Source organism: Lacerta agilis, chromosome 7 (genome assembly GCF_009819535.1).
Source record: "Lacerta agilis isolate rLacAgi1 chromosome 7, rLacAgi1.pri, whole genome shotgun sequence".
Taxonomy (NCBI): Eukaryota; Metazoa; Chordata; class Lepidosauria; order Squamata; family Lacertidae; genus Lacerta; species Lacerta agilis.
In genome coordinates this window covers 71286803-71306998 of record NC_046318.1, presented here as the reverse complement: position 1 = coordinate 71306998, position 20196 = coordinate 71286803, and the positions used below count along the sequence as shown (strand labels likewise).

Below are 20196 nucleotides of genomic sequence, written 5' to 3'. Positions count from 1 at the left end.
CTCACTATCAGGAAGTTCTTCCTAATGTTTAGGTGGAATCTTCTTTCTTGTAGTTTGAATCCATTGCCCCGTGTCCACTTCTCTGGAGCAGCAGAAAACAACCTTTCACCCTCCTCTATATGACATCCTTTTATATATTTGAACATGGCTATCTTATCACCCCTTAACCTTCTCTTCTCCAGGCTAAATATACCCAGCTCCCTAAGCCGTTCCTCATAAGGCATTGTTTCCAGGCCTTTGACCATTTTGGTTGCCCTCCTCTGGACACGTTCCAGCTTGTCAGTATCCTCCTTGAACTGTCCTGCTAGTGAAAAACCACGCAAGGACTTCTACTAGGGCAATGTGGCTTTCCCTGCTTCTCCCCCCTGCACACCCCCTGCCCCCAATTGGCTCTGGAGGGTGGAGGACCGGGTGAACCCCCAGAACAGCATGCATCAGGAGGAAAGGGGAGATCTATCCACCAGGCATCCAGAAATGCTTCTGCTGACAGAGCAATCTCCTTTGCGCTACAATGAATTCCTCCCTCTGATTTTGAATCTGATTCCAGTGATTTCTGCCCTTAAACCAGGAGTTTGTAAAAGAGGATAGCAGCACAAAGAAACACAGAGCTCCTCAAAAGGTTAAGGTGTGCTCTCCTCTCTCCTTCTGTCGCTCTTTTGTGCCTAATCTGTGTAAAACTGCCAAAGGTTTGTCCCTCTGTAAAACACACACACACCTCAAAACGAGGTTGTGGTTGTGGGGTTTGTTTGGTTCTTCTTCTTCTTGTTAAAGCAAGGATATGATGAGAATTTTGAGTCTGGTGTTGCTCTAATTACCAGAGGAAGCGTGCGTGCCGTTTACTAGAATATATTTTGGATTAGTACATTTTTTATTGTTTTTTCTGCAATCCAGTTGAGTCCCATAGAGCAGCTGCAATAGCCTCTGACTAATTGGCTTTACCAAAGGCTACCTGCTGAGAGCATCTGCCAGGACTTCCATTCTCCCCAAAGTGCTTCATCTCAGAATTGCATGCTGTATGTTTTGATCATCTGGCCTCACAAACAAACAAAAAAATCCACATTGATATCTCTTTAAAAAAAAAATGACATTGTACCCATTCAAAAAAAAAAAATGTCCTCGACTTCCAGTGAGGCAAAATGGTGAGCACCACAGCTGTGTGGAGCCCCTGAGGACTGCCAGCACCAACAGCACTGCCTGGTTGGCCCCCATACAGCCAACACTGCCATGATGGGGGGGGAACCAGGGGTGCCCAACGTGACAACCAGGGAGGTCATGCAGAGCTCCCAGTCCCCACCCCATGGCCTCAACCCTGCCAGGACCGGAAGCACCCCAACAGAGCTCCGAGGCCCAGAGGCCTCCGGAGCAGAACAAAAAGCAAAAAGGAGCTCAGTGAACAGCCCTGCCAAATACACAACACAAGACTATGAACCAACTTCACCTAAACCCACACACCACAAATAGACAACCCTGCAAGGACAACTGCTGCCAAACGAAGCACCCAGAAACCACCTCGAACCAATGAACTGGTGAACATTTCCCTTCCCCCCCCTTGCTATCCACAGAGATCATAATGACCACTCACATTATACAGAGCTTAAAACGCACCTATTCGCAACAGCCAGAAGCCTCGAAGCCAGACACTGGAGAGACCTGTCAGGAGTAAACATGGACCAATGGTATCAAATCGTGTGGGAAACGGCCTCACTAGAAAAGCTAACCAATAAATTGAAACTGACACGGGGACAAATAGAAGAGGATGCCTTCACCCCAGTATGGTTCCCCTTTATCACATACACAGCCCAACAAGACAACAACAAGAATCCACCGACAGCATACGAATCAGTCTGGCTTACTTGACCCAGCAAGCCACACTGCAGCCAACCACAGACAACCAACCACCCCCTGCCCCCCAACACCTCTCAATACCAAGGAAATGTAATAAACAAATAGAAAGAGAACCTACCCAGTTGATGCTAACACAAAACCCCACATGTACACTATATAAAATAAGGTAAAAAGGTAAAGGTAAAGGACCCCTGGATGGTTAAGTCCAGTCAAAGGCGACTATGGGGTTGCGACATTTTCAAATCTGGACAAAACCAAAGGTTAGGCATAATTTCAGGTGATCGGCCCTTTTGTCCAGGGTTTCAGGCAGGGGACATTCCCAGTCCTTCCTAGAGATGCCAAGGATCGAACCCGGGACCTTCTGCATGCAAAGCAGATGCTCCAACGCTGAGCCATGTCACCTCCTGTACAAAACTTCCTGGCTATAGGCCTGGCTGTGTAAATGTTGCTGCAGTTCTTTGGAAGTGCAGAAAATCGATTTCAGGTTCCTAAGGACCTCGACTTTCTTTTTAAAATAATGTAGAGCAGCTTTATGGCCCTTATTATTGTGGACATGTGCTTGAAAGTGCGTGGCCAGCACTTGAAGAAATTTCGGAATCCGGAAGGGAGGCCGGATAAGATCTCTGCAGGTCAGGGGGCAAGGCCTGGCATTGCTCTTTGCCCAGTTCCATGGCGAATGGGAGCAGATCAAATTACAGAAAATAAGCAGGCATATGCAAAGTTCATCCATTTGCATGATTTATACGTTCGCAGAATTTGGATTTTTAAAACAGAACGGCCAGTTAGTTTGGCGGAGACTTTGACGCGTGCATGAGTGTGAATTTTAAAGCATTGCCTACGCCATTCCTGATTATTGCTGCCCCCGAAACCCCTCCATCCTTGATCTGGCCTGGAGGACAGAATGAACCAGAGGCTCTTGTTGTTTTGCTTTCATACTGCTTTTCCCATCAAGTTGTTGAGCTGTTCAAAAACCACCTTTGAACTGGTGTATCGTTGATGCCACTTATCGGTGGATTGCTTTGTTAGAACGTTGTGCAATAAATAAATAAAATACATGCAGCAATGTCCGGATTTGTACACAGGGGGCCAGGCTTGGAAATTCTATTTGCCGGCAGTGTGACCTCAATACAGGAAGCTTAGAGCAGTAAACTCCCCCTGACATTCCTCTGTTCAGTGAAAATCAGAATCAAATGCAGCCTTAACCTTAATGTGACCCACGGGAAATTACTGGAACCCGGAGCCATCCTTGCCTTTGCCCTGTCTCATCCGTAGCCTCTTGGCAAGAATACGCTAGCTTGCAACAGTAATTCTCTTGTGGAGCATCTGTTTGCTGGCTGCGAGCCATGGCTCTTCGGGTGTATATTTTATTTATAAGCGATCTTTTATCAGGAGTCGAGTACGTGTAGGACACCTATATGCAAGGTGTCTAATTACAAGTCGTTGGGGGCTTTTCTCTCTCTATTTTTGGCATGACCTGGGGATGTTTGCAGGATTAAAGTGAAGGGTCCCTGTTTAAGGTGCTGCTACGAATTGGCAGCGTCCCTCTCTTCAGCCATCATCTAAAATGCCTGCCAATTAATAGCAGGCCTCTTCATTGACAGCATGCCTCTTCGTTGAGCTTTGTAAAAATAATAATAAGCGTCAAGACGTAACAGGCCAAATGCTCAGAATATTGGCATCCCAGGAAAACTCTGGAGGAGCATTAAACTTACTTGTTCCTCATCACTTGGGATCCTCATGTGCTGTTGAAAATTGTACACACATTTTGCAGATTATTCTAAGGCAGAGCTCCTTCCAGAAGACATGAAAAGTCTGGATATTGAAGGGGGTGCTTGATATTCTTTGGCCAAATCAGTTCTTCCTGGGCAGTGTCTCATTAAGAACTGGGGTAGTCCATGCTCCATCCTGTCCTGATCAGGGATTTATCACCAGATTTTGCTGTGGTAGAGTTAGCCCTTCATTAAAGATCAACCCTGAAAGAATTCATCCTGTGAATTCACAGCTTCGCTTCTTATCCAAGTGTACACAGCTCGTGAGCTGAGCTTTTTAAGCTTCCATATAAACACAAGGGGGGGAAGTTGGGCTGTCCTTCACAAAAAAGGAACCACAGAGAAAACATAGGTAAAGGTAAAGGGACCCCTGACCATTAGGTCCAGTCGTGTCCGACTCTGGGGTTGCGACGCTCATCTCGTGTTACTGGCTGAGGGAGCCGGTGTATAGCTTCTGGGTCATGTGGCCAGCATGACTAAGCCACTTCTGGCGAACCAGAGCAGCGCACAGAAACACCGTTTACCTTCCCGCCGGAGCGGTACCTATTTATCTACTTGCACTTTGACGTGCTTTCGAACTGCTAGGTTGGCAGGAGCAGGGACTGAGCAACGGGAGCTCACCTTCTGATTGGCAAGCCCTAGGCTCTGTGGTTTAACCCACAGCGCCACCCGCGTCCCAATAAAACATAGTTAGCAATAAAATGCTCAAAAGGGAGCTAGGGATAGGAGTGCTTTATTTTGTGGTGTTCATTTTACCTTTTGAACATTTTGTCCTTACCTCAGTTTTCATGCCTACACCATAAGGCAGGGGTGGGCAACCATTTTGCCCCTGAAGGGCCACTTGCCAGTAGTTGTGGTGGCTGGACACATTCACACTTTTGTACGTCCACATTCTCATAGGGCCTTACAGCAGCAATCCATCTAGCTCAATATTGTCTACACTTACTGGCAGCAGCTCTCCAGGGTTTCAGGCAAGGTATCTTCTTCATCTGTAAGTGGAGATGCCGGGGGTTGAACTTGGGAACTTCTGTACGCAGAGCAGAAGCTCTGCTACTGACCTTCTCTCTCACACACACACACGCTCAGTCTCTCACACAAACAATCCTGGATTTCCCTTCTGGCTGGAGAAAGGCAGATCCTTATCCAACCCAGCAGGGACAGCAAATCCCTTTGAATGCAGAGGTTGTGCTGGCGACAGGCCTTGAGCAGATCTTCTTTGGAGAAGAAGCATCCCGGCTGCAGACTTCATAAAAACTAAAACAAACAAAAAGATTGGGCTGGCACCTTATTGAAGCAATTATCAGTTGATGACTCCTGTAAGTTTTAATCTGCAAATTGGTAGACCAAATGTGCATACTTAGCATATGACTAAAGCAGCTGCTTTGGTGGGAGAACATGAGGTGATTAAGTTATGCATGTGCACTGCATGGCCCAGGCATGGGGAACCTGTTGGCTCTCCAAAGTGTCGCTGGACTACAACCCCCATCATTGCTGGCCATCAGCTAGGCTGGCTGGGGCTGATGGGAGTTGGAGTCCAACATCTGGAATGCTAAGTCCATCATCTGGAATGCTAAGGAGAGGCAGTGTGGTGTAGTGGTTAAGAGCGGTAGACTCGTAATCTGGGGAACCGTGTTCACGTCTCCACTCCTCCACACGCAGCTGCTGGGTGACCTTGGGCTAGTCACACTTCTCTGAAGTCTCTCAGCCCCACTCACCTCACAGAGTGTTTGTTGTGGGGGAGGAAGGGAAAGGGGAATGTTAGATGCTTTGAGACTCCTTCGGGTAGTGAAAAGCGGGATATCAAATCCAAACTATTCTTCTTCTAAGTATGCATATTTGGTCCACTAATTAGCAGATTAAAACTTATATGAGTCACCAACCGATAATGGCTTTAATAATTGTTTCAGGTGAGATGGGTTGTGCTTGCTTTTGCCTGGTGCACTTTGAATTTCGGCTTGATCAAAGTTGGGTTCACTTTTTTGACTTTTAGGTCAAAAGGTTTCCATTGAACTGGCAAAATGCCTCACCTGGGGATGCCAGTGATTGACCTTCTGATTGACCTTCTGCATACAAGCCAGATTCTCCATGACTGAGTTGTGGCTCCTCTCCAGCCAAATGTGGCCATCAACCAACTTTGGGGTACAGTGCTATGTGAGGAAGGGTTGGATGCAGGGGGGAAATGGTCCCAGGTGATTATCTGAAGGCGCATGAGAGGGTACCAATTTGCTGATGCTAAGCAGGTCTGGGACTGGATGGGAGACCTGGGTGCCTCGTGTGTACTGCCTTGGATTCCAGGCAGGTGGAATGCAAATGCAGGAAAATAAAATGAAGCAAATATATGCCTGGGCATGCTTTGCTTTAGCAGTTGTGTGATTTGTGTAATGTAGCCTTGACCTTTTGTTTCAGCCGCGATGTGTTGTAATTGCCTCTCTTTGAGCTAAGCATCTACTTACTGCCTGTCTGTTGTTGTTGTTTTTAACAGCCTCGGCAGAGAGCTCTTCGTAAACGTTGCCAGCCTCTGAAGCTGCCACCCTGCCAGATGATTCCGAAATGAACTTTTTCTCCACGAGCGATGGCACTGCCAAAAGAAGACCGCTCTCGAGAACTGGAGGAGTAGCCAAAGCCCAACCCGTCTCGTCGGCGGGATAAAACATGAAGAATCTTGGTTTGCTTGGGGGATTGAAATAATGGTGCTGACTTTCTCCGGCTTGTCATTGGTGGACGCTTTAGGCTGGAAAACCTGCTTCTGATACTCATCACTGTGCATAAACTTCGTGTTCCCATCGGGGAACTCTCTGACCTTCACTAAAAGTTCTGGGTTTGGGGATTCCATTTTAGGTTTTTTGGGGGGGGATGTTCTTTAGCATGACAACACTGGATTATATTATGTATGCAGACGGCATGATGTTTATTGGAATGGGTTGGGCGGGAAGTTCCATCTCTGCAAACTCACTGGAAATGTTCACAATTATCCTTGCTCCCTGATAGGAATGTAGGCATATCCTGTATGTGTTAGTGATCCAGCTGAATGGTAAATTCCATCCTACGGTATCGGCATTCCATACGTGATCTCCACACAGACGTTCTCGCGGATTTGGTCGTGCTGTGGGAAACTTTCTGAGAACACGGATCTGTTAAAAACGAGTTTCACGGATCTCCCTTTCACTAGGATTGTACCTTAAGTCTAGCTCATGATTTGCATCCCTTCACCGATTCCTGCGAGGTTGGTCTGGTAACTTGTCTGGATGTTGTTAGACTATTTTGACACTTTACTTATAGAAGTAGTAGAATGAGAGCACGTACGTTTCTTTGCTGCACTAATTCCTACGCCCCCCCCCCCAAAAAAAAAATGACGAGTAAGACTCTGTTGTTTTGATGCATGTTCAATAATAGAGGGGAAGAAAATAATCTCAGATAAAAAAAAGATTGCTCTCTTGTTGCAAGAACCCCTTGTTTTTGATGATGAAGACAGCTGTATCATTGTAAAAACAGTGAGGCAAATTCCTGAAGCATCCTCATCACACTTGGTGAAAGCATCTTTTCCTTTCTCTTTATCCTTATGGGGTTTTTATTTCAAAACACAAGCATTGTTTTCCAGGGTGACCTCTGAAAAACCTGCACTCATCTGTAGCAAATGCCAGCTGTACAGAGTACTGATTGGCTAGTGCATGTAACGCCATGAACACCACAAGACCACCCACTTTTTCTCCCCGGAACAGGTATGCTCACCAGTATTTAACAGGGGGAAAAAATGGGAATAGGTGAACCTAGATATGAATACACTTAAATATGCTATTTTAAATAAAATATACCCCACCCCACCCCCGCGCACTAAAAAACACTCTTTGGAAACAGGACTAATTGCTTGATCCAGGGTTTGACTTGTAGGCGAGGAAGTTCTTGTGACCACTGTTTAAACATTATGTCTGTCTTCACCATTAGAAGCAATTTGTACCGATGGTCGAGAGTAAGAATGCTTTTGCAGATTATGATGTTGCAAGTTTAGGAATGAAGACTGCGGTTTTTTTATAGGATTGTAAAATTAACCACCAATCACTTCCAAGTCTCTTTGGAGGACTGAAGCTTTCAGTAAAGCAGAGCTTTCCCAAATGTGTTACTGAGCAGGTCGGTCCAATGACATTTTCTTCCTTTGACCAGCTCAGTCCCTGGGCGTCACATCTTCCTTCCATCATATGTGCCATACTATCCTCAGATCTCTCTTGGGTTAGCCTGATAACTCACTGGCGGTAGAGTAAGCCAAAATCCCAAAGGCCACAGATATTTTGGAATTCTTCAATAGAGTGTCAAAGAGCCATCTATTGAACTATGTTGTGTTTTGAATCAGAGCTGTCCCTTTTTCAGCTTAAGCCTCTTGCTCTCATAGAATGTTGTCTTACTAGCAAAACTGTTTACTTTCAACATAACTGTAGCTGGCTCGAGACTGTTGCATCTACACTGAACTTAGCTCAGCACCATTTCTAGGTTGCCAAAGCAGAGCAGGCTACGGCTTAATTTCCATCCTTAAAAGTGCTTTCCATCCAGTTTCCTATTGGAAACAAACTTTCAGTAGCGAAAGATAATGGTGGCATCCATAGGAAACCCGAGGGTCTAGATCCTCCTAGACCCTAAATCAAGAGTTAGGAACTCTGCAATTGATCTCTCTTTTATATATAAGAACTTCCATGTAATTCACACGTTGAACCTTGTCAGTCCTACAAGTTGCACCTTAAGAAACCAGCTTTTCTATGAGCACACGTGGATCTTGAACTCCTCACCTCTTTTCCTTCTTGTGACCACTTGTGATTTACACTTGTAATCCCTTGTCATTGACAGCCCAGATGCAACAATGGCTTGCGGACTGGGCAGCTTTCACAAAAGAACCCAAGAAACTCAGCGTCTATGCATTTGCTAAACCCAGACTGGCCAACTCAACATAGCCTTACAGCGGTTGCGTGAAATTGCTATGGCTGACCTGCTTTGAGGAAGAAATCAAAACCCATATGGATTTAGTAACCATCTCATTTTGTCCTGGTCAAGCACTTGTTTCAAATTGCCAACGTTTTCTCAATCTGGCCCTTGAAGCTTGACCATATTTCTGTTATTAGGCTTCTTCATTTGTGATTTTCCACACAGATGATTTAGTGGAGGAAAGAGTCTTTCTGAATAAAAATCATGTCCCAAGCATCTGCGTTGTTGTGGGAGGGGGGCGGGTTGCAATGCTTTGTGATGTCCATGCAGAAATTTCACATGCTGGCATTGCAAGCCAATTCCGACTGCTTTTCTGGTGCCATGGCATTGTTCCTGTCTGCTGAGCTTGACAGCGGCTGCTGGTTTAGAGGTGTAAAAACATGACATGAAAGTTCCCTAGGAAGGGGACAGGTGTGTTTTGCGGAAGTAGTTGAAGGCCACGGATGGTCTTCAACTAAGTTTTACTCAGGGTCAACCCACTGAAACTAATGAACATGACTACATTGGGTCCATTAAGTTCAGTGAGTCTAGTCTGAGTAAAAGGCAGTTGACTAACACCGCAGGACAATGTGGTTGAACTTGGATCTTCCATAAAAATACGTAATCAATTGCCCTTTGTATTACACAATACAGTCGCTGATACTACCAGTAACTCCTGTATGGGACCATGTCTACGACCAGTGCCTCAGGTTATTATTGACTAGTGATAAACCTACTTCTGTGTGTGCCTAGGGGAACTAACTGGTTTCCTTGCACACTCTCTCAGCACTTTCCTCTTACACCAGCAGCTGTTGGTTGCATGTACAGCCTTCAAGCATTATCAGACTCCCTTGGTAATCCATGTGTAGACTCTCAATGAAGTTACAAGTAGGTAGCCGTGTTGGTCTGCCGTAGTCAAAACAAAATAAAAGAATTCCTTCCAGTAGCACCTTAGAGACCAACTAAGTTTGTTACTGGTATGAGCTTTCGTGTGCATGCACACGAAAGCTCATACCAGTAACAAACTTAGTTGGTCTCTAAGGTGCTACTGGAAGGAATTCTTTTATCTCAATGAAGTGTTGCTGTTAGGGGAAAAAAGGAAGAAGAAGAGTCCTGCTAGATCAGACCCAAAGACCCATCTTTGGTCCAGCATTTGGTTTCTAACTCTGACCAGCCAGTCCCCTCTAGAAGCTCAGGGTGTGAAGATCTCCTTCATTGTTTGTCTCCAGCATCAGGCATTTAACTAATCGACCGCCCTGATGTGTCGTCCTTTTCCCTCAAGGTTAGATGGGTTGGTTTCTGAATCCTGTATCAAAGAAGTACGTTAAATACAAAAATTAGAGAAAAGGCATGTGCAGGCTCAACGTTCAGAGAACGTCCTTTGCAAGATTTCCCCTTAGTGATGCTCCTCCCTGGACCCTTTCCAACATGTCAACATCTGCCATGCCCCTCGCTGAACTTCGGGTGATATTTAGCTGAATTTTGCACAGAGTAGTCCCATTTAAATTAATTGACCAAATTTAATCAAATACCACCCATAGTTCTCTAGCTGTCATCTCCCTGCAGCGATTTTCCTATTTTGTATCTTGAGGAAGTCTTTACGTGCTGACTTGCGTGCTGAAGACACCTACCATAAAATCCTTTTGTGTTGCAACGATGGTGCATGTTCTCAGTCCATGCGGGGCACTGGCTAGGCCTGTTGGGTCTCATCATGGGCCCTTGTGATTTGAGGAAGCACACCCAATAGGGGAATAATAATCATCATCATAATTTATTATTTGTACCCCGCCCATCTGGCTGGGTTTCCCCAGCCACTCTGGGCAGCTTCCAACAGAGATTAAAATACATCAAAATACAGTGGTGCCCCGCTAGACGAATGCCTCGCTAGACGAAGCGTGGCTGTCATTGCCGCTTTGCTAGACGAAAAACCCGCTAGACGAAAATTTTCGCAAAACGAATTATTTTCGTCTAGCGGGGCACCACTGTATCACACATTAAAAAACTTCCCTTCATATGTCTTCTGAATATAAGGTAGTTGTTTATCTCTTTGACATCTGAAAGGAGGGCGTTCCACAGGGCCGGTGCCACTACCGAGAAGGCCCTTTGCCTGGTTCCCTGTAGCTTTGCTTCTTGCAGTGAGGGAACCGCCAGAAGGCCCTCGGCGTTGGACCTCAGTGTCCGGGCAGAACGATGGGCGTGGAGACGCTCCTTCAGGTATACTGAGTGCTGGTGGCAGCTAAGCTGTTTTTCAGAAAATTGTGCCTGCCATTGCTTACCCAACTCATTAACCTCCTGAGGAATACCAGGGGAACTTAAAAGCACAGTTTGAAGTTACATCTTCCTCATAAGCTTCCTCTTCTGTTTTGTGGTGATTTTTTCCTCAAAAAAATATATTCCAGGATGATTTCCAGTAACGGAAAAATACGTGAGCTGTTATGTATTGTTACATAGGCCTAGAAACTAAATGTGTTCTCAGGTATTACAATTACCCAAAGATGAGGGTAAGCACTGGGTAACCAATATAACGGCTACCATTTTGTTTGTGTTTGAGGGGTATACCCACAAGTCTTTGCCATACTTGCTTCCATTCCACAGTCACCATTGTTGGCCTGACTGTCCGTAGTGACACCTTGGGGCACAGACCAGCCAAAAGGACCTTCAAACTCTTCTCCTCAGCTGGGCCCTTAGGGTTTCAATCAACTGTTCTCATTCCAGTCCTCTAAAATGACAATTGGAAAGTATGTTTCTGTTGCTCATGTTTCCTCCGAGGTCTTGGGCAAGGTGGAATTCATTCTGAGATTTGGTCTGGGCAGAAAAGCCCTCATTTGCAAAATTACCATGAGATCCAAATAAAGGTCTGATCAACTACAATGTATACATGCTTATCCCTGGCATAATTGTCATTATTTTGTGGTGCTTTTACTTGGGTGTGGGGAGGTAAGCAAGTTTCAGGATGCTGTCATCGGCTCCCAGATGGTTGCCCAGGAAAGTATAAAGACAAGGAAAAGTTTCTTACCGTCCTCTTTTATTTCAGTATTTACAGAGAGAGGCTATAGAACCCAGCCTCTTGGATAATGGTGTTATCCCGAGTGAATCTCCACACACACACACACCGTCTCTCCCACTTCCTCATTCGTCACTTCTATGGCTGCTGCTACATGCCCTCTGTCTCTGAGCTCTTTGTTCTCCTACTTTTAAGGCTTGCTGAGTTCTGGGAGATGGAGGATCTGGAATGCTTTCTAATAACACCATGTCAGCCAGCTGCCGCTCTGCTTCTGCCCCCTCCTCCTCCTCTCCCATTTTCCCCCAATTTCCCCCCTCATCTGCCTCTGAGCTGTGACCTCCCACAAACCACTGTTGTAAATCTATACTATCTTCCTCTTCCTCCTCACTGGAAGGGTCAGGATGGGGAGGCGGTCTCCAACATTCCTCCTCTGCCCTAGCCTGACAGCAAGGTATCTGAAGATAGCTTTGGAACCAACTCTGTGTTGTCTGCCAGAATACTTCGCTTTGGCGTCATTCACAGAATCACAGAATTGTGGAGTTTGAAGGGACCACGAGGGTCATCTAGTCCAACCCCACGCAATGCAGGAATCTTTTGCCCAACGTGGGGCTCGAACCCATGGCACTGAGATTAAGTGTCTCGTGCTCTACTGACTGAGCCCTCTGTCTGTTGCCCCATGGAATTCCATGGGAAACAGACCAGGGTTAACAATTAGCATTTTTTTTATTCATAAGAGAATGAAAAACAAATAAATACCTTATTACAGGTAGGTAGCCGTGTTGGTCTGCCATAGTCAACACTGAATCTGAAGAAGTGTATCTGAAGAAGGGTGCATGCACATGAAAGCTCATACCAAGAACAAACTTAGTTGGTCTCTAAGGTGCTACTGGAAGGAATTTTTTTTTATTTTAAATAAATATCTTGCTAAGGGAAGGGTGTTGGTAAGAGCAGTATTACTTATGATATGACATTGTGGGGAGGTTACTTTTGTTTTTACACAGAAAATTTCAGAACAAGAGGTCTCACCTCTTAGATCATCCACGTTCCACCAGACTCACAACCTGCTTCGACTCGCAAACCAGCTGCAACAAAACATGTCTCTCCTGCATCGGTCTCTACAGCCACAGTAGGTGCTGCAATTTTCCAACAGTTTGACTTCACCCCCAAAGGCGCATTCCTCCATCGTCTCCAGAGACAGACGGATGCCAGCAAGATGTAAAAAACTGTAAATTTTACTCAGAGGAAAAGGCGACACAAGTAGATTCCCACAAAGAGCTGGACTGATTATTACAGGAAATCATAGGCAAAAAGCAAAACACCGGAGGAGTGTCTTTTTCTCAGCTCCTACTGAAATCCAACTTTAAATCCTTAGGAAATGAGTTGGGGACTAGATTTAATCTCTGCAGAGAAGCCAGCTGAGAAGGCAGCAGAGAGGGAGAGAGAAAGTGGGGAAGACAAGCAGTTTATATTCCTGCTAGTTCAGGAATTAATTATGGTATTCTCCTGTTGCTTTTGGTGCTGGGTGGAGTCTTGACTCTCCTTTTCAGATCCCATTCTGGACAAAGAAGGAGGCTGCAATGCTCAATTCCTCCAGCAATACCAAATTGAAATATGATTAGGTGTCATCCGGAATGAACTTGAAGAGGAAAATCTCTTTTCTGTTCCTTTCGTGGTTGATAGTAGGTTCCAAACGTCTAAGTACCTGTAATGACAAAATCGTCTCATTGCTACGAAAACCTCCTTTTCAATCGTTTTAAGCACCTTGAAGCGAAGTCAGCTGTTTGGCATCATCAGTCCCCAAATTAAATCACTGGCCCCTTTAAAAAAATAAATAATAATGTTTATTTATAGAAATGAAAGAGATCAATATTGTCACCCAAAAAAACCCTGCATGTGAGCAGTAAAAAGATGAGTAGGGTGGACCGAATCCTATTGATCCTACCCAATGAAATGCTGAAGGGGCTTATGTGTGGCGTTCTGCCTTGTTTATTTGGAGTCAGCGCTTTTTGTGTAACTTGCTTCCCCTTTGCTAGTCCTCCGTCTGATCCTTTGTTTGTTTGCTTTAGCAAAACAGATGTCTGGACTATTTGCACCGCTGATCCTCAAGCCCTCTTTTCCCAAAAAGCCACAATTTCTGTTTCTTCCCTTTGGAATGAGATGGCTCTTTATGAGTTCCGTAAGTAGATGAGCTTCCAACCAATGCTTTTTTAAAAAAAAAAAAGGGGGGAAATCCATCTGCAAGAGGAGGACATTTATCACATCATCCCCTCCACCCTAATCTGCCCAGCAGGTCTTTGAGCTCCACTGACCCAGATAAGAGGGTATCCCATGATAGCCTGTGAAGTCAGAGAGTGTTTTGAGCTGTATGAGATAGTGGAAATACATTTCGAGAGAGGTTATTATGAGTGCTCTCTAGCCAGCACTATCATACCCTTAAAAAGAGAGAGAGAGAGAGAAAAGAAGAAGAAGAAGAAGAAGAAGAAGAAGAAGAAGAAGAAGAAGAAGAAGAAGAAGAGGAGGAGGAGGAGTTTGGATTTGATATCCCGCTTTTCACTACCCGAAGGAGTCTCAGAGCGGCTAACATTCTCCTTTCCCTTCCTCCCCCACAACAAACACTCTGTGAGGTGAGTGGGGCTGAGAGACTTCAAAGAAGTGTGACTAGCCCAAGGTCACCCAGCAGCTGCATGTGGAGGAGCGGAGACACGAACCCGGTTCCCCAGATTACGAGTTTACCACTCTTAACCACTACACCACACTGGTGTAGGGAGAGGGAGAGACTGTAGTCGACAGGGGCTCCTGAAAGTAAGGTGGTTGCAAATTTTGGGAGGCAGGGACACTGGGAAGGAGAAAGAAGCTGTGCTGATGCTGTTCAGTTGTGTAGGGGGTTTTCTCCATAATGTAGCTGGACACTATAAATCAGAAAGTTCACATATGAATCAGCATCGAAAGGGGAGATTTGGTGATTTGGGGAACCTAAGAAGAATCCCCACCCCACCCCAGGTGACCTGTCTGGTCCAGCATCCTCTGTCCTATAGTAGCCAACCAGATGCATTCGACATCCATGCATCCAACTGTTGTTCCCTAGCAACAGGCTTTTGGAGGCAAGCTTCTCTGGTCCTGGAGGTACTGTATAGCTAGAATGACATGTAGCCACATCTAACTGTACCCATGACAAGGAGGAGTCACTGTAAACGGGGCGCAAACATGTTCAGTTGTTAGTTGGGCCCCTGGTCAGCCCGTGTGCCAGTATCATCACGATTCAGCTGTGGCCAAACCATAATCCTGAGGAACTGCCCCAGCAAACCCTGGTGCCCCCAGCAATCCTGAGGTTTCTATTTACTGTGGAAAGAGTAAGGATTTGTTGAGTTCCCAGGTTTCTCTTATAATATGGATGTGTTTTGTTTTCGGATAAACATTACAACTGACCATTATCTGCCCAGGCAATCAGAAGAGGTTGAAGTCAGGTTGTTACAATGGCTTCTGGTTAGAGGGTATCTGTGTTACCAGTCACATAAATTAGGGAGTAGAAGCTAGCTGCATTGTTTGTTTGTTTGTTTGGCTGTTTTTGCAGCACAGATGGTGACAAAGCCGTTTACAGAACAATCAATTAAGGCAGATCATCAATCAAATAATACAGTGTTTAAAACAAGCCAACCACAAGTAAAGACACAGGGTGGAATTCAGTGTAGCATTCAGCTGGGTATGCATGAGCAGAACAAGGTTTGCAGGCTCAGCAGGACTTTCTCCCTTCTCTCCCTTTGCACCTCCAAATCTGTTTTAGGGGCCCTCCCAATTTAAGGGGCAAGGAATCAAAACTTCAACAGGGAGGGTGCCTGTCTGGTCTCATTTGGGAAGGAGTTCCGCAGAACCAGCCCCACATTTCTATTAACATTATGCAGACAGTGTTCTTCTGCCTCCTCGGCAAAGAATTACGGAAATCACAATCTGGTGAAGTGCTGAGAATTTTCTTTCAGGAAATCCCTCAGTCCCCTTCCCTGACTTAAAATCCCTAAGGTTCCTTGGCCAGAGAGAAAGTTTATTCAACTAGTTTAAGCTCAGGATGAGGGAGAAGATAGTTCCGTTCACATTTTAATGCCAGCCTACCAAAGTCATCCTTTCCTGGACCAATTTGCAAAGTGAGATACAGCTATCCTTCAAAATCTGTACTTCTGTAGATTTTGTAATGCAATTCTCCAACCCCCCAAAAAAGAAATGCATATATCAGGAAACTATGTAGAGAAAAGAGCGTATATTGGAGGAAATTGTGTTCCCCCCCAAAAAATAAACCCAGGGGAAGTTAGAATCATAGAATCGTAGAGTTGGAAGAGACCACAAGGGCCATCCAGTCCAACCGCCTGCCAAGCAGGAAACACCATCAAAGCATTCCTGACAGATGGCTGTCAAGCCTCCGCTTAAAGACCTCCAAAGAAGGAGACTCCACCACACTCCTTGGCAGCAAATTCCACTGTCGAACAGCTCTTACTGTCAGGAAGTTCTTCCTAATGTTTAGGTGGAATCTTCTTTCTTGTAGTTTGAATCCATTGCCCCGTGTCCGCTTCTCTGGAGCAGCAGAAAAAACCTTTCTCCCTCCTCTATATGACATCCTTTTATATATTTGAACATGGCTATCATATCACCCCTTAACCTTCTCTTCTCCAGGCTAAACATACCCAGCTCCCTAAGCCGTTCCTCATAAGGCATCGTTTCCAGGCCTTGGACCATTTTGGTTGCCCTCCTCTGGACACGTTCCAGCTTGTCAGTATCCTTCTTGAACTGTGGTGCCCAGAACTGGACACAGTATTCCAGGTGAGGTCTGACCAGAGCGGAATACAGTGGTACTATTACTTCCCTTGATCTAGATGCTATACTCCTATTGATGCAGCCCAGAATTGCATTGGCTTTTTTAGCTGCTGCATCACACTGTTGACTCATGTCAAGTTTATGGTCTACCAAGACTCCTAGATCCTTTTCACATGTACTGCTCTCAAGACAGGTGCTTGTAAAAACATTCATATTTCAAAAACATATTTGTAAAAACATTCAAAGTTGCTTGTAAAAACATTCATATTAGGCAAATTTGTTTGCAAAAAAAAAATCTATATTAGGAAATATGCATGCAAAGATGGCATACAATTTATTTCTGCAGACTTTTTTTTTAATTGCAAGCTGATGCAGAAATGGGGCAACTTAACTTGAAATTGGGGGGGGGGGATGAGAAACAGGGAAAGGGAAACGGGCAGAATTCTCCATTCCTAGGTTAAGTTGTGTGATATTCTGAGGATCTGGTGTGAATGAAATGTGCAAAGTATCTGAAATAAGGTTGGGATATTACAAAAGTCCAAACCCAGATAGAGATAACGATTTACTTTGTATCTCCAGGGTGATTCCAAGGTACATTTCCGAAATAATTGCATCTTGCACTTTTTGCATGACTTGAGGGCTGTCTGGGAAATGGTAAGTGAAGACCTTTCCAGAAACGATGTAAAATCAGCTGATGAAGACCAGCGTAACTGGAGTGGCTCCTGGAATTAAACCAATATAAGCGTAAAATATGTGAAACAGACCAAGGATTGTCGGACGGTTAGAAAGGCAGCAGATGTCTTCCAGTCGGGCCGATCGCTATAACTTCTGCAGCTTCCTCTGTGCCTCAATGAATGGAGGCACTTCAGAGTGCGTCTTGCTTCTGAAGAAAAACAAAAGTGAAGCAGCATTTGCTAAATGAAACTGCTGGTCCATCTTCCTAGCCTGGTGCTGTCTGCGTTACTCTGACACGCAGTGGGTCTCCAAAGCTCTTTTAATGGGGAATGCCAGGAACTGAACTGGGGTCCCTTCTTCTGTGGGATCATAGAATCGTAGAGTTGGAAGGGACTCCCAAGGGTTCTCTAGTCCAACCCTCTGCAAAGCAGGAATCTCAACTAAAGCATCCATGACACGTGGCCATCCAACCTCTGCTTAAAAACCTCCAAGGAAGGAGAGTCCGTTCCACATACCATACCTGTACCCTCACCTTCACCCCCAGACCCTTTAACTCCAGACCAACAGGAACTGAGGCAGCGTTGGGGTCCAGCAAGGGGTTCAGAGTTGGCGGAAGAAGTTTTTGTGTGGTTGCCAATAGCTTCACTTTTACCCAGGAGGAGCTTTTTGGCGATCACTCGTAGCCGAGTAAGATTGTCTTCCATAAACATGGTTTTCAAAGTGAGTCTGTAAGTGACTGTGGAAGCCAATTCTGGATCCACATGTCTTCCACAGTGGGGACATAGGTTTACGGACAGGAGCTGATCATGGTGAGGGTTTGCCAAGCATGCCTTCCTCTTAGCGCATTTCTCCCTTCCTGAGTTCGAGCGTCTTCAAAGTCCATGACACCTTTGGCAAAGGCTGTTCTCCAATTGGAGTTTACCAGGGTTTACCAGTTGTCGGTGTTTACACTACTTTTTTTTTATAGATTTGCCTTGAGAGAGTCTTTGAACCTCTTTTGTTGACCACCAGCATTACGCTTACCATTTTAAAGTTTGGAAGAGAGTAGTTGCTTTGGAAGATGATAATCAGGCATCCACACAACATGACCAGTCCAACAAAGTTGATGTTGAAGAATCATTGCTTCGATACTGGTGATCTTTGCTTCTTCCAGTACACTGGTATTAGTTCATCTGTCTTCCTAGGTGATGTATAAAAATTTTCAGAGACGCTGTTGATGGAATCTTTCAAAGAGTTGGAGATGGTGTTTATAAGTGGTCCATGTTTCGCAAGCATATAGTAAGGTTGGTAGTACAATAGCTTTGTAAACAAGCATTTTGGCTTCCCTGCAAATGTCCTGGTAGTCAACCAGAGAAGGGCTAGGAGAGGATTGGACCCAGCATATGACCAGCAAGCAAGAGGAACTGAAAGAAGTTGCATACACACAAAACATTTGAAGCACATGGCTTCCTCCAAAGAATCCTAGGAACTGTAGCTTTACGCCTCATGGAGCTAGAATTCCCAGCAACCTTGAACTACAGTTCTCTGGATTCTTCAGGGGCAGTTGTGTTCTTTAAATGTATGGTGTGGACATGGATGATACAATATACACTTCCCGGTCTCCCCAGAGCATTGGAATGGGCAACATTGCCCTGTAGGGCAGGGATATGCAATGTGGTGCCTTCCAAATGGACTCCAACTCCCATCAGCCCCAGTCAACTTAGCCATTGGTCAGGGACGATGGGAGCTGGAGTCCAACCACATCTGAAGGACCACAGGTTCCCCATCCTTGCTGTAGGGCTTATAGCTTTAGACTAAGATGCACTGAGTTGCAATTCAGGGGTCTAGATCTAGAGATCCAGATCTGGATCCTGATTCTTCTCTTCTCCATCTCAGCACTGGAGAAAAGTAAGAATCTACTGGGTTGCTAGCTGCAGGATAATTAAAGCATAATTCATGAAAAGATGGCAACTGCAATGGGAAATGTCTCAAATAACATAGCATTTGGATAAGCCCTCAGGCTATTCCTACTGGGATCTTAAAAAGCAGTGCCCCAGTGTCTAATGGATACTGTATTCTATACCCCTCTCCCAGCATTATGGAGGTTAATTTGTAGGGCGGTATTTTTCTCCCCTGCAGACAGAGGATACTGTGATGTTTGGCGCATTATATGGATATCAGTGTTAATTCTGTGTACATTTGTTAATTATGTTTGTTAATTTCTTCTGTTTTCAAAGGTTCTCGTAATTACAGGAAGCCAGGGAGGAGAGGGAGAGGAAGCATCTTTTAATGAAAACAATTTAATTATCACACGAGTCCCTTTCAGCGTGATTTTTGGGAGATTTGGAAATCCGCTTTCTCGTTTTGTATCGTAGACAGTTTTGTACTCTGCGTTGTTTGACATCATTTCTGCATGGCGATGTTCTGAAATATGGAATCTATTTATTTATCTATTTTTTCAAATAAAACTTAAAGTTTCGCCTTTGTTGGTGCTTTAAAAAACAAACAAACCCAGGCATGGGAGTAGATTTAATAGCTTCAAAGGTGGGGGGAAGTATATGAATGAAAAGTAAGTCGACTTGAATCCAGTTTTGGCTTAAATTGCAGGAAGACACACAGGATTCTGTAAATACCTGCTCTTTGGTCATCACTTTTGCTTTGCAGAAGGAACATTACAGAACATGTGCAGAAGGAACTGTGCTCCCTATGATTTAGTAGAACAAACCCATGGGCTACTTCCCTTTGTGGATAACCTTCTGTGGGGGCTGTACGTCAGGCAGAGCTGGATGCAAAAATGGGCATATTATTACTATAAATTAAATATGTACAGTACTATCCTTCATCTATAGATCTCACAGAGGTTCATAACAAAGCAATGGATGGGACAATGGTCTTATACAATCAGACCCTCCAAGCCGCCAGGGTTTCTGATTTGATCCTGGAATGTCCCATTTTTCCTTAGGACGTCCCTATTTTCATTGGAGAAATTTTGGAGGGTCTGTACAATAGGTTACATTCCAGCCATACAAAACTCAGACGTTTCTATGCATATTACACATCTCTTCACCTGCCTTTCTTTTTTTCTCATAAGAATTTATTAAATTTTAACAACACAATACAAAATACAAAAACACTACAAAAACACAACTACAAAAAAATACAAAAAACCTACAAACA

At 44.8% G+C, this 20196-nt stretch overlaps 1 protein-coding gene across 1 annotated transcript in view; it reads left to right on the top strand.

The window, feature by feature from the left end:
- SAMD12 (sterile alpha motif domain containing 12) overlaps positions 1 to 6953 on the top strand; it is a 207030-nt gene extending 200077 nt beyond the window's left edge. Inside the window, exon 4 of the mRNA XM_033156104.1 lies at positions 6097 to 6953. Within this exon, the coding sequence (XP_033011995.1) occupies positions 6097 to 6119 (23 nt within the window). The 3' untranslated portion in view covers positions 6120 to 6953. The remainder of the gene's footprint in view (positions 1 to 6096) is intronic.
- Positions 6954 to 20196: the final 13243 nt, after the last annotated feature.